This window comes from Bufo gargarizans, chromosome 3 (genome assembly GCF_014858855.1).
Source record: "Bufo gargarizans isolate SCDJY-AF-19 chromosome 3, ASM1485885v1, whole genome shotgun sequence".
In the NCBI taxonomy this organism is placed as follows: domain Eukaryota; kingdom Metazoa; phylum Chordata; class Amphibia; order Anura; family Bufonidae; genus Bufo; species Bufo gargarizans.
This window is the reverse complement of record NC_058082.1, coordinates 128,398,193-128,413,435: the sequence shown is the minus strand read 5'-3', so window position 1 is coordinate 128,413,435 and position 15,243 is coordinate 128,398,193. Positions and strand designations below refer to the sequence as shown.

Below are 15,243 nucleotides of genomic sequence, written 5' to 3'. Positions count from 1 at the left end.
CTGTGGAAGCTCATTTACATCCTCTTGTGGCAAAACCCAATGACTAATCAGACCACAACTGTAACCATTTACATATTGCCCCGCGACATAACTGAATGCTGAGTTTTGCAGCAATCCTTTGTATCTACCTAATGAGGAAGACTCCAACATCATATGCATCATAGGGGTGCCGGCCGGGTGTATTGCAGATCCGCAATTTGCAGATCCGCAATGCACTACGAACGTCTGAATGGACCCTTATGGATCAGCTATTTGAGGCGGCTGCAGAGATCTGGTGAGAGCTGCGGCCTCCTTGCAGCTTTACCAAATACAGAACCGTACATTATATAGCAGCTGTGCTGTTATCGCACCTCAGACCCGTTCACGTGAATGTGACCAGTGAACATGTCAAAGCGCAGGGGGTGCATCAGCAGCAGGGAGAATGGAGCCTCTAGGCGTAATGGCTACGTCCCATTGCTACTAGAGACTCATTTGCATATATGAAAACTTTTTCCCCTGAAATGAGGTCACGTATTAGGATGGGACCAAGACAGATCAATTCTGCTGACCAGCACACAGGCCTAAGGTCAGTCTTTTCTAATGCTACGAAACTGGTGACAGAAGCCTTTCAAAAGGTAATCGTCCTGTCACATTTACTGGAAATTAACCTCTTCAGGACAGACAAATTTTGGAAATTTCCTCCTCACATTTCAAGGGTCATTACTTTTAAAATGTTTCAGTTCACATATGTGGGCTTGTTTTTTTGCAGGATGAGTTGTACTTTAATTTTCTGTAAAAAAAAAAGTAAAAAATAAAAAATAATATTTGTGGGGTGAAAGAGAACCCCCCCCCCCCCAACAATTTTGCCACTGTAGTTTGGGGTTCGTTTTTACAGCCTTTACTATGCAGTGTGGGAAAGATATGACCTTATTCTGCAGGTCAGTATGAGTACAGCGATACCACATTCTTATAGTTTTCTTATAGTTTTTATTATTTTTTAATACCTTTAAAAATTAATATCCCTGCGGGCAAATGTGCAGCGGCCCTCCACTCACTTCTATGGGATTGACGAAAATAGCCAAGTGCTGGCTCGCCTATTTACATCAGACCCAAAGAGACAAATGAAGTGGTGGCTGTGCTTGCGTGGTACACTTCCCATTCATTTCTATTAAACTTAAAATTAATTAATGAATAGCTGCTTGCAAGGGTACCTCACCACACCACCAAGCACAGGCGTCATCATCTTGCATGGACCAGGGAGCATTTATGCTGGATGAGGGACCAGTGGGTCTCAGTGCTGTTCACTGATGAAAGTCGATTCACCCTGAACAGAAATGATGGCGGCCGATGATGTTGGATACTTCGAGGAGAGCACTATGCATTAGCTACTGTTGTCACTAGACAAGTCTTTGGTGGTGGTACAGTGTGGGCAGGTGTGTCTAGTCAATACAGAACTGCCCTACACTTTGTGAATGGTACAGTGACAAGCCCATACTACTTGAACAACATCATTAATCCAGTCATTGTGCCTCTGCATGAACAACACAGGCCTAATTTCATGGATGACAATCAGCCAGTTCATCAAGGTTGCATCATTAGGGAACAACCGCTGGAGACTGGGGGTACCTCAAATGCAGTGGCCTGTACTTTCTCCAGACCTGAATCCCATTGAAACCCTATGGGATCAGCTGAGTCGCCGTGTAGAGGATCATAACTCTGTATCCCAGAACCTCAATGACCTGAGGGCCGCCCTTCAAGAAGAGTGGGATGCCATGCCTCAGCAGACAATAATGTCGACTTGTGAACAGCATGAGACATCGTTGTCAAGCTGTAATTGATGCTCAAGACAAGACACATGACAAGTTTTTGAGAAATTGACATTTTTTGTGGGGGCATACACACCACTGTTTTCATGGGGTTTAAGTTTTTATTTTAAACAGGTCTTTTATTAAACCCCCTAAGGGGATTTGAACATACAATCACTCAATTGCTTCTACCATACACTGCAATACTTACGTATCACATTGAATGGAGATTTTAATGGCATTTTAGAGCCCTAACATGGCAGACTATGTTAAAGCCCTCAGATGTTATTACAAGCTATAAGAACCCAACGGTGGGGTGATCAGGGTACATTTTTATAAGTAAATATTTTTGATGCGATTTAACAAAATATGAAAGTTTTATCAAGAAAGGAGACATTTTTTTTACCATTAGTACTTACCCAATGCACCAAAGAAATCATTTCCTAAGAATGGAAACCCAGGTCTGTTAGCCAAGACTATCATTCTGAAATCAGGATGAATGGCGATCACATTATCTATTTTTGTGCGCTCTGAAAGATCTGGCAAAGAGATATTTCTTGTTATTCAAATTTTTATTGAAAACAAAAAGTAATAAACAAGACTATAAACCCAACAAAAATACCGGCATATACTGTACTAATTACACTGCTTTAGAAGGGAAACAAACGTTTCTAATAAAGTTAACTGGCTAACGTCATCCTAATTATGAGTACATTTAGGGGGAAAAGAGTGTGTGGGAGTCGAAGCTAATTTAATTAATGTCACATACACATAAGAAAAAAAAACATATCCTCCAATGACAGCAGATGAAATTGGTCTGATGTCAACAAAGAGAAAAATTTCCAATCTTACAAAACTTTCACAAAAGTATCCTAAATGTTGGAGTGTGGTTCCCTCTCTCTCTGCTTCAGAGATCTCTGCCTTGTATTTCACACTTTGCAATTAGAAACGTGCAAAAGAAAAATTGCATCCTAAACTTACTCAAAATGTGTGTGTTTCGAAAAGGGGATATATACTATTATATTGTGTGTTCTTTTTGAATTCCCCTGCACTAATGTCACATTATTCAGTAACTCACTGCCTCTCCGACGCTGTCACCACTTTGTATTATTCCAAGGAGATTACAGAGAAATAGCTCTCCAGAGGAAACCCGCACATTTCTGAGCACTACATCTGCTATTGTGGGTGTTTACTCTCAAACGTGCAGCATTAGATGTACTTTTACTACTATACCGTAATCCTGGGATTTCACATTAATTAAATCCAGTGCACCACATAAGGATTACTGTAGAAAAGTTGAAGTCTGTCCAAAGGCTGAAGGATAAGAAGAAGTGCAGTAAAACACACCCTGGCTTTGATAATAATAAGGCAGAACAGAAATGAAGAATGGGGAAGTAAGTGGCACAGTGTGTGTCCCTGCTATTAAAGGGAGATCCATCAGAAAGGGTTATTTTTTTAACTCAATATTCATCGAAAATAATTTTTATTTAGAATGCTTATCTCATTTTCTTTTTATCACAGCAGTACTATGCCATTAAATATTAAATACAAAATAATGTCCTTCTTTAGCAGTCAGCAGATGGAAATCAAATTCCAACATAGATATGGATCCCATTGTTATTTTACTGCTGCTGCTAAAGAAAGATATTATCTCTTAGTAAAATAATAGATTAGTAGAATCAGGAAGGCAGCATGGGTGCTATTTGCCTCACTTCAGCAAATAGCACTTATTATGTAGAGCAGGCATGTCCAAAGTCCGGCCTACGTTCTGGACTGATAAAGCCCCACAGATAAGTTGCCCAAATATAGATCTTACGGCCCCCCCAGTGAGTCCCCGAGCACTGCTCAGGACTCCTGGGATCTCTCGCCGCGGGACTTGGCGTCATCAGCCGGTGCAGGGAGAAGGAAAAGCCCAAATCTCGTGACGTCCGAGATCTCGCGAGATTTGGGCTTTCCTTCCCCCTGCGCCTCCACACACAGCCACATGGGCGACCATTAAGGGCTATCGAAGAAGAAAAAAAACTTCTGCCTACCAAACACCTTAACGAGGAGCAGTAACTGCACAGACAACACACTGACAGGCAGGCAGGGCTGTGCACTCAGGATACATGTATAAAGCAGACAACGGAGCATATAGGAATCTGTGGTAGCAAGCTGTCATACCCTTCATTAACCCCTGACTGTCCGTGACTGTGCTATAATTCCATTATCGGATGTGTTACTATTGCACAGCTTGCTATTGTCTGCCTGTGTTATGTTTTTTTTTTTTATATTAAAGTCAGAGTGATTTAACACCTGTTTAGATTTGTCATCCAAGTCACAAAATGAAAAGTATGCCGTTTTCAATAAACTTTGCATAAAATAGTTAATTTGAATTTAATTTTAATGGTTCAAAAAATGTCAGGCAAAATAGTCGGCCCTCGCACATGTTCACTTCATCCAATCTGGCACTCCTCGAAAAAAGTTTGGACACCCCTGATGTAGAGGAATTTAATACAAGGCACTAATGTATTGGGATTGTCCATATTGCCTCCTTTGCTGGCTTGATTCATTTTTCCATCACATTATACACTGCTCGTATCCGGGGGGTTATGGGCACAATGCAATCCAGCATTGCACACTATAGGAGAAAACACTAGCCTATGTGAGTTCTCATGGTCCTCGCCAACAGAATAGCCAGTGCTTTTTGCTATAGTGTGCAAGTACGGCCAACACTGCTGGATTACAGGGTGGTTATAACTCCTGGATATGACCAGTGTATAATGTGATGGAAAAATGAATCCAGCCAGCAAAGGAGGTAGTATGACAATACATTAGTAAGTGCCTCGTATTAACTTTCTCTACATGATAAATGCCACTTGCTGAAGTGACACAACCTCTTTAAATCATGAAAAAAAGTGGGGAAAAAAAAGTACACTGAAAATGCTTAAGACCGCCAATGCTCAGTGATCAGTAAATGAAATGCATTGCTAAGGCAACAAAAATAAGTGTGGTAAAGACACAACATTCAGCACCATACCAAAAATACAAACATCACCACAAATGTATAAATACACAAAGTCACAATATAATTAAACATGGCCCGTCACGCATTGATCAGTATGTGATTCTAATTAGTGATTGTGATGTATCACCCAGTAATGCTCAGTTTCATCCTTTAACTGCCTCCTGAGTGGTGATCATTTTCCCCCATCAACTTAATAATCAGGAAGGTGTTCACATATGCCAGTGGTGGGCATATAATGTGTGCAACCAGTTAGTTGTACAACGGCCAAAGTTACCATAAAACAGCTTCCTAATGTGAATGGCTTCTGAATGATATGATTGGGGAAGCTGTTCGTTTGCTTAGGCAGCCTCCGGCCTTCTGCAGGTCTGCCAAAGTGATCTTCCTATGGAGCCCTAACTGTGGCAGGGCTCGACAGGAACATAATGAATCTCCCATAGATTGCAATGTTAATTTATGCAGTCTATGGAGGAAGCAATCTGACGAACTATAGAATAATATAATATAAAATACCAAATGACGTAGAGGGAAGCTGGAAAAAATTCAGTTTCACCATTGTTTTGTGGATTTCATTTTTACGGCAATTTCTGTGCTGTAAAAATGACATATCACCTTTATTTATGCGTCAGTACGATTTATTTACTGTTTGTTATATTACAATACTTACATAAAAAAAAATAAAAAACTTAAAAAAAATAAAGATTAAAAAGCAATCAAAAAGTAGTCCATACTATAATCCAAAGTAATACAACAGCTCACTGCCTAGAAAGCACGGAAGTGCCTGGAACACGGCATGCTTTGTGCAGATTCAAAAGAAAAGGGTGAAATCCAGCTTCCCAATAAAACAATATCCTTTATTTTTCAAGCGATAAAAACTCCCTTAATAAAGGTACACTCTCATCTACGCGTTTCGGATCAGCACATCCAGATCCTTAATAATGAGTAAGGATCTGGATGTGCTAATCCGAAACGTGTAGATGAGAGTGTACCTTTTTTTAAGGGAGTTTTTATAGCTTGAAAAATAAAGGATATCGTTTTATTGGGAAGCTGGATTTCATCCTTTTCTTTTGAGCCCATACTACAAGTCTCCCAAAACAAAACAAAAAAAGACAATGGCAGAAGTGGGGAGTCAGTCAATAAGTTATGTGTGTCCCAAAATGAATCCACTATAAACTACAACTTGTCTGACAAAAAGCAAGCCATCATACAGCTACATCGATGTAAAAATAAAAAAGTTATAGCTCTTGAAATGCGACTATGAAAAAAAAAATAATGATTGGTCACTAAGGCCTAAAACAGGCTTGTCAAGGAGTTAAATGCAAACAAACAAAATAAATTCAACCCATTGAAAGTAAAGATCTTAAAAAAGCAAGGAACGGATAAATTGGAAAAATGTTACATTTTTCATCATGAAATTAATACCGTAATCTGGATTTTTTGGGAACCACAATACCATTATAAGCTTTTGTTTAATACTTCAAAAATATATACTGCATAGTGTTGGTTTTCCCGGTTTTTATCTTAATTTTAATCTATATCAGATTTTATAAAATTCATCACATTCACTTATCATTAAGTAACGGTTGACCTGCAGTAATGTATTCTGTAATTAAAGAGGTTGTCTCATCTCAGACATTGGTGGCATATCTCTAGGACATGCCACCAATGTCAGAAGGTGCGGGTCCCACCATTAAGAGCCACTCCTGTCTCCAGAATGGGCCCCTCAAAGCGTAGGAGAGAGCACCGTACAGGTGAGACCATCCTCCATTCACTTCTATGGGAATTACGATTATAGCAGAGTGCTGGCTCGGCTATTTCCACTACACCCATAGAGGTGAATGGAGTGGTGGTCATACAGTACATGCGCAGTGTGCTCTCCCTTCACTTCTATGGGAGCTCCGAAAATAGCCGAGTGCACTCGCCCAGCAATTATTGGAACTCCCATAAAAGTGAATAAAGAGTGCGCCACGCATTCAAGGTGCGTTCACATTCACTTTGGAACCCGCACCTATTTGACATTGGTGGCATTTCCCAGCGATGTGCCACTAATGTCTGTGATGATACAAACCATTTTATACGGAAAAAAAAAAATGCCATGTACTTACTCGCCACAAGTCTCCTTCCATCCGATAAAATCATTTCGCCACTCTCTACCAAGGTTTTTAGAATACATGTGACATTTGTGGGGGCTTTGTCTGCCTCATCAATAACCAGGATATGGCCTTTTTTAACAGCTTTCACCTAGACACAAAAACAAAGCGGGAAAGACAATTCATACATTTAGGGCACGTTTACACAGTCAGTATCTGAACAGTGATTTCCATCAGTTATTCTGAGCCAAAACCAAACTGTGTAAAAAGCAGCCTTAGGCCTCATGCACACGACCATTGTTGTCTCCCGTGTCCGTTGTTCCGTTTTCCGTGATTTTCTGCTGACCCATTGACTTTCAAAAGCACAGTTTGTCATCCGCGTCCGTGATCCGTGTTTCCAGTCAGTGAAAAAAATAGGACTTGTCCTATTTTTTTTCACGGACAACGGTTCGCGGACCCATTCAAGTCAATGGGACCATGAAAAAACAAGGAGGCACACAAGATTGTCATCAGTGTCCGTGATACTTTTTTTTTCTTTTCTATCATTTGCAAGGCAAACTTGACTTAGATTTTTTTTCTATTTCCTTTATGTCTGGCGATCCTCCAAAAATCAAGGAAGACACACGGAAACAAAAACAGACATGGATAACGGAACCCCGTTTTGCGGACCGTGAAAAAATACTGTCGTGTGCTCGAGGCCTTATGGAGGGGCAATTGTTGGGCCGATTATCGGGAAACGAGTGTTAGCATGAACGTTCGTCCAGATAATCAGCCCCTGTGAAGGTGCCACAGATCGCTTGATGAGTGAGTAAAACGTTGTGAATTAATTGTCGATACAGAACATTAAATGGTCATCTCTTGGCTGCAAATCATGCTGTACAAACAGCAGTCCCTTCCCAATAATTGCCTGCAAGGTCGGCGAGTGTGAATGCGCCTTTAGTCTTAATGCACCAGCTTTACAAACCATGCGTTGACCTACATGCAGCATGCTATTCACTGGATATCGAAGGAATACTTATACTGTATGTAGTGATAGTAACTACACTTCGTGATGCCTCTAGTCACATAGTGGAAATGTGCAAGCTATTTACTATTTTATTCCTTTTTTTTTGTCCACATATTTTAGAACCTGTGTGACAGTTGCATCTGTAATAAAGGACACCTACCAGCGGTGAATCTTCATATACTATTATCCCTTCTTTCACAGATGGCTGCAGTGTGAGACTCTGCACAGTTGTGTCCCTGCAGGATAAAACATGAATATAGAAATCAAATAGTCTTTACATTACTTATCATTAAGAATTACCTGAAGCCTTGAACATAAAAACAAGATTGGAAGCAAGATCTTTTAATACCTCATCACCGCAGTGCACCTGCCATTAATATCTGAGGTCTAATCAGTATTAGTTTAGAAGATATTCATTTGCAGACATTCACTTAAAGGGTGTGTCATCAGACAATTAAACTGCTGTCAAGTTTTCATGTTAAGCAACTTAAAAATGGTGTCACTTTCTTTTTTCATTTTTTTTCTGTTTCACTATATTTAAAATGCCACTTCTGTCAGAAAGGGGTATTTTTTAAATTCAATAATTTTAAAGAATATTATCCTTCTTTAGCAGTAAGCACAAAGAGTCATAGTACAGGTAAGATGCGTGTAAAGCCATGCATGTGGCACAGCTTGAAATGCAGCCAGTAAAATGCTCCACAGACTGCAATAGTACTCTATTGCAGTCTATGGTACAAGTGATCATTTTCAAGTTCCCTAAGGCACTAGAAAATTACAATAAAAAAAATGAAATGCATAAAAATAAAAAAAACACAAGAATATTAAAAGTTCAAATCCTTTTCCCAAAATCCAGCTGAACAGGAAGATGTTCAAAGTAAACACTGTGTTTGGTACTGGGACTCAAACGCAGCAAGCTTCGGTCCTTCATTTGGTAACTGCTATCGAGACCTGGACATCATCATTACTATTGTTTTCTGGCATTACACCAATGATAAAATAAAAAAGATGAGATCCTGTAGGCCTGTGATGGCTAACCTCCGGCACTCCAGCAGTGGTAAAACTACAACCACAAAGATGCACACTTCCTTGGCTGTTCTCAGAACTCCATAGAAATGAATGGAGCATGCTGGGAGTCGTAGTTTCACCACAGCTGGAGTATCACTGCTCTAGGCATATGTTATTTAAATATATAGTATATGATGACCTAAAAAATAATCATAGACTTGAAATGTCCTAAATAACATATCAAAAATATACAGCACAAAAGAATAAATATAACATACAAAATATAAGATAGACACCCAGTCCAAATTTCTAATGCCGAAGGCCTTGCAGCTAAAACAAATATATGGATCCATATAAAATACATAATAAATAATTATTCAAAACAGCAAGAGTTCCCAATAATAATGCTAGAAAGTAGCTTAACATAAGCAATATATCAGCAAGGGGCTTAACATGAACAATGTATGAAATTATCCTATTGCAGTGTTAATACTGATAGCTTGTTATCTTATTAAACCGTTTCATTGGCATCTAAATATATTCCTCAGAATACTTTCGATGTAGTATATATTTCAGTGCCGCTCAGTTGTCCTTCTTGAATTGGTCTCAATAAAATATATTGTACAATAGTGAGGGGGGAGCTAATTTACGTGCCTGCACGAACCACAGGTTCACCCGATAAACGAGTGTTTCGCTTGTTCATCAAGTGATCGGCGACACCTTTAAACGGACAGATTGTCGGGAACAAGCGTTCGCAGAACATGAATATTGTTCTCTCATTCTAATAATGTGTTTTGGTGTTATACACAGTGCCATACATTGTACCAGACCATTTACACTACATAAAGTGCTACTCAGCTTTCCCAGCTGCCGGAATCTCAAGTTTGCCTATATAGCAGGAGGAATTTCTCACTATTTGCATGGCAAGTTCGACATTCATCAGTATTGGAGACATGGATTACAAATCTTGTGAAGCTGTAAACACTGACCATATATTGTTACCCTTAAATTGTGCACGTAACCCAGCTTTCCCATGACCCTGAAGGGCAAAGCAACTTAGCTGTGGCACTATGTAGTAGTGAAGAGGGGGCTTTTGGGGTATTCTGCAGTCTCTATTACAGTTCCACATGGTGGTAACCCAGCTTTCCCAAAACTCTGAACAGCAAATCTGCCTAGCTATGGCACTTTTTAGGAATGGGAATTTATATGGGTAGATTTAGTATTCTACAGTCTATTACATCTACACGTGGTTGTAACCAAGTTTTTCCAGGACTCTAAAAGGTAAACTTGCCTAAATATGGCACTATTGTGGGGGTAAGGAGAATGATTTATTTAGGTAGACTTAGTATTTGGAAAGTTCCTTTTAGAGGTTAATATTATTTATTTATTTCAGTCACTTATATAGTGCCAACATATTCCTCGGTGCTTTACAGGCATTATTATAATTCATTTCTTATCCATCTTTCCTGAGATCTTGAATGACAAATATGTCTAGCTAAGCTACAGTCTGAAGGATTGCCACTGGGATTCTTTTTCAGGTTTGTGGCAAGCAAATTATCTAATTCATAAACAGGCAGCCATTCTGCTGTCTGGGAAAGCTGGGTAACAATTTCTGTGGGCCCATATTGGTTATATAAAATATACACAATGTCTCCCTAATATGCTTTGTGTACCAGGGAAACATAATGAGGGACATTTATCAAGATTGTTGTATCCAGCACTGGTGAGAGGTGAGTCTAATCTATGGGCAGATGCCACTTGATAAATTAGGCACATCTCTGCCCTGCTGTGCACCAGAAACTGTAGTCTACATTAGCTACAGCCTGGCATAGACTTCAGCTATAACGTCTGCCACTCTCTGACGAACGTTATAGTAAATCCGGTGGGCGGTGTGAAGAACTGCCTATCCTGCTAAGCCTCGCCTGCTTTATCAGCACTTCGGAAAAGTACAGAGAAGCTTAAAAACTCACAAATTATGGTGCCACAATTTGTGACTTTTTTTCGCTACTATTGTGGCGTAAAATCATTGATAAATTTCCCCCAGTCTGTCGTCACCAATGCAGCTGATAAGTGTTGGCACCCAGATTTTTCATGACCCTGAACGGCAAGCTGGTCTCGATATACAGTAGAGACCAAAAGTTTGGACACACCTTCTCATTCAAAGAGTTTTCTTTATTTTCATGACTATGAAAATTGTAGATTCACACTGAAGGCATCAAAACTATGAATTAACACATGTGGAATTATATACATAACAAAAAAGTGTGAAACAACTGAAAATATGTCATATTCTAGTTTCTTCAAAGTAGCCACTTTTTGCTTTGATTACTGCTTTGCACACTCTTGCCATTCTCTTGATGAGCTTCAAGAGGTAGTCACCTGAAATGGTCTTCCAACAGTCTTGAAGGAGTTCCCAGAGGTGCTTAGCACTTGTTGGCCCTTTTGCCTTCACTCTGTGGTCCAGCTCACCCCAAACCATCTTGATTGGGTTCAGGTCCAGTGACTGTGGAGGCCGGGTCATCTGGCGCAAATAGCCCTTACACAGCCTGGAGGTGTGTTTGGGGTCATTGTCCTGTTGAAAAATAAATGATGGTCCAACTAAACGCAAACCGGATCGAATAGCATGCCGCTGCAAGATGCTGTGGTAGCCATGCTGGTTCAAGTATGCCTTCAATTTTGAATAAATCCCCAACAGTGTCACCAGCAAAGCACCCCTACACCATCATACCTCCTCCATGCTTCACGGTGGTAACCAGGCATGTAGAGTCCATCTGTTCACCTTATCTGCGTCGCACAAAGACACAGTGGTTGGAACCAAAGATCTCAAATTTGGACTCATCAGACCAAAGCACAGATTTCCACTGTCCATTCCTTGTGTTCTTTAGCCCAAACAAGTCTCTTCTGCTTGTTGCCTGTCCTTAGCAGTGGTCTCCTAGCAGATATTCTACCATGAAGGCCTGATTCACACAGTCTCCTCTTAACAGTTGTTCTAGAGATGTGTCTGCTGCTAGAACTCTGTGTGGCATTGACCTGGTCTCTAATCTGAGCTGCTGTTAACCTGCGATTTCTGAGGCTGGTGACTCTGATGAACTTATCCTCCGCAGCAGAGGTGACTCTTGGTCTTCCTATCCTGGCATGTGAGGCAGTTTCTTTGTAGCGCTTGATGGTTTTTGTGACTGCACTTGGGGACACTTTTAAAGTTTTCCCAATTTTTCAGGCTGACTGACCTTCATTTCTTAAAGTAATGACGGCCACTCATTTTTCTTTACTTAGCTGCTTTTTTCTTGCCATAATACATATTCTAATAGTCTATTCAATAGGACTATCAGCTGTGTATCCACCTGACTTCTCCACAAGGCAACTGATGGTCCCAACCCCATTTATAAGGCAAGAAATCCCACTTATTAAACCTGACAGGGCACACCTGTGAAGTGAAAACCATTTCAGGTGACTACCTCTTGAAGCTCAACAAGAGAATGCCAAGAGTGTGCAAAGCAGTAATCAAAGCAAAAGGTGGCTACTTTGAAGAACCTAGACTATGACATATTTTCAGTTGTTTTCCACTTTTTTGTTATGTATATAATTCCACACGTGTTAATTCATAGTTTTGATGCCTTCGTGTGAATCTACAATTTTCATAGTCATGAAAATAAAGAAAACTCTTTGAATGAGAAGGTGTGTCCAAACTTTTGGTCTGTACTGTATATGAAGGGATTTATCACTAGATAGATCCTAAATATCATATCAGGACGGCCCTGAGCAAATCCTATATAAGTGGTTTGATCTGCAGCATATCACCACATGCTAGCCAGCTATTCAAAGCTGCGAAATGGCAAAGCTGCATAGTTATGCAGAGAAGGACGGAATTCTCACTGTATAACTAGGCAGGTTCGCTATTTAGATGTATGTAATATGGCTGCTGCTGTTATCTATCTACTTTACTAACTAGGACAGGGGTGGCCAACCCGTGGCTCTTGAGCCGCATGCGGCTCTTTGCTTCTTCAAGTGTGGCTCTAGCTGTGGAGCCGGGAAGCAGTCAGGCCGGATCACTCTCCACCCCATGCTCAGATCTCTTTTCCTGATCGGGCACTGTTGCTACTTTGCAGCTCCAGCTCACTCTCTACTATGTCCTGATGCACACAGTGTGAGAACGTAGTACGTGGAGACCTGCAGAGTAGCAGGTGCCCGAGCAGGAGCCCAGTGCCTGATCAGGAGAGGGGAGAGATTTTTTTTAAATTATAGATCTGAGCAATGGGGGTCTGATCTGAGTATCGGGGGGGGGGGGGGGGGGTCTGATCAGAGCATGGGGGAATATATGAGCATGGGGGGGCGATCTGAGCACTGAGGGTCTGACACATGGTAGTCTGATTTGTGTTGTCTGATCAGAGCACTGGGGGTCTGATTTGGAGGTCTGATTTAGGAGTCTGATCTGAGGTATGATGGAAAATATATTTTTTTCTTTTTTTTCTCTGCTAATGAAAAATAAGAAAAAAATATTTTTATCAGACCTCAGATCAGAAAAAAAAAAAATTCTCCTATTTTTCTTTGTTAAAACCTAGGTGCATCTTTAGGGCAACAAATACGGTGACACATGTGTAAATGTATAGCTTGTGGCTCCTGGTAGACATATTTTTTTTGGGGGGCTCTTTGTGTCTGTAAGGTTGGCCACCGCTGAACGAGGAGATTCCTTCCAACAAAATGGCCACACTTGCTGTGTAGACAAAATTTATCCAAACTAAACCCAGCCTACTCCTCCTAAAGTAGCATTAGAGGGGGAGAAGGAGGGGTAGAAGACACAACTGCAGTCAGAGAGAACAGTGCACTGCTTTTCTAGTTTATTTTTCTTATCTGACTATACAAGAGCAAATAACAAGATACATAAGGATATCATCTTAAGTTTTATTGATTGTTCTTTTTCCTTTGTTTGGATTCTAGGTTTGTTTCCTGTAGGTAGCAGGCACCACAGCTTTCCCTCCTTTTAATACATTTATTATAGAAAATACAATGTCTGTTCAACTAATGCGTTAACTGACTAATTGCTAAACAACTTCTGTATAACCTGTCTCTTCTGATTGTACCTAGGCAACTTAGCCCCCTTGTAATGTGCTGCCTATGGACTACAGGACACAAAAATTTTCATGATGTGTGTTCTGTTACAGGAACAGAAAAACATGACTGACCCCAAGTGCGCCCAACAGATCCTATCGACTATAATGAAATGCATAATGTTTTCATCACAGAGTCTGTCATTTTACAGAAAAAAAAGTGCTACATGCTCCTGTTTTATTCCAGCATTTTTGTGGAATCTACAACGGATGCTCCTTCAGCGCAGATGTGAACAAAGCCTGAGTAAATGCAGGCTCTCACATGAACTCAGCAGTGGGTTGCTATGGACAGCTTGTGCATAATAATCAGCAAGGAGTATTTTGCATTTCCTTCTAAAACCAAAAATACAGCACAAATATTGAATGCTTCATGTTTCCAATCTATTTCTTGGCATCTTGTTCAATAAACAGATGGGGAATAATCGTACACAGAATTTTAGGTTTTAATTCCAAAGAGCCTCTTGTCCATCTGTATTTATATTTGACATTCAATTTAAGTATGTGGGAATACAGACTTGGCTGCTGTATTTTAAATACGTTACAGAAATAACAACATGACTGCTCTATGCGGACTTCCAGCAAGGAAAAGTAAATCTGACTGGTTTATTATGTAATCTCTAATAAATATTTTAGTTGTTTTATACCTCAGGTTTGCAGTCTAGCAGCCCTCCCCCCTTCCTTCTAGAAATTCCAACCCACGCAGGCTGGAAATAACTTTTTAAACAGCAGAAGCAAAGGTCTCACATTAAACACAAGACAGGGACATGTCATAGTTAATATTTCATGTGGTTATACTATATTAAGATTTTGTGTGGTTATACTATATTGTTTCAGGCAAGAATGAGTCAATGTATACTATGAATGAATTGTCTACAAATTAATATTATGAGGGCATATACACAGTTGTATATATCAGAATGGGGCTGTTTCTGCAGCATGTACATAGATTTCGGAAGGTCCCATAGAGATGACTGGGACTGTCCTCTCTATGCAACAAATAAGCCAAATGAGGATATATATGCTGCATGTGGATATCACCTTAAAGGGGATGTCCAATCTAGTAATTTCTAAGGTGAGATGGGACTAAACAGTGACACCAGGTGGCCGGAAAACAGCAGAGTGGGCTGTCCCTCCGCTGTTTCTGTAGCTTCCACTGTGATGGGTTCTGTAATCAGGATATCTGCTGTGCTACACTGTTTGCATAGCTCTCATGCACTGCAATAGAAGCTCGGAAACAGTGGAGTTCTGG

General features: G+C 40.2%; 1 protein-coding gene across 2 annotated transcripts in view; it reads right to left on the bottom strand.

The window, feature by feature from the left end:
* Positions 1–15,243, bottom strand: part of VWA8 (von Willebrand factor A domain containing 8) — a 429,985-nt gene that overhangs the window by 178,281 nt on the left and 236,461 nt on the right. For both annotated transcript variants that reach the window (XM_044284760.1, XM_044284761.1), the window contains exons 23-25: positions 8,045–8,120; positions 6,894–7,029; positions 2,204–2,323 (exon numbers count right to left, since the gene is read on the bottom strand). In XM_044284760.1, coding sequence (XP_044140695.1) covers positions 2,204–2,323; positions 6,894–7,029; positions 8,045–8,120 — 332 coding nt within the window. The remainder of the gene's footprint in view (positions 1–2,203; positions 2,324–6,893; positions 7,030–8,044; positions 8,121–15,243) is intronic.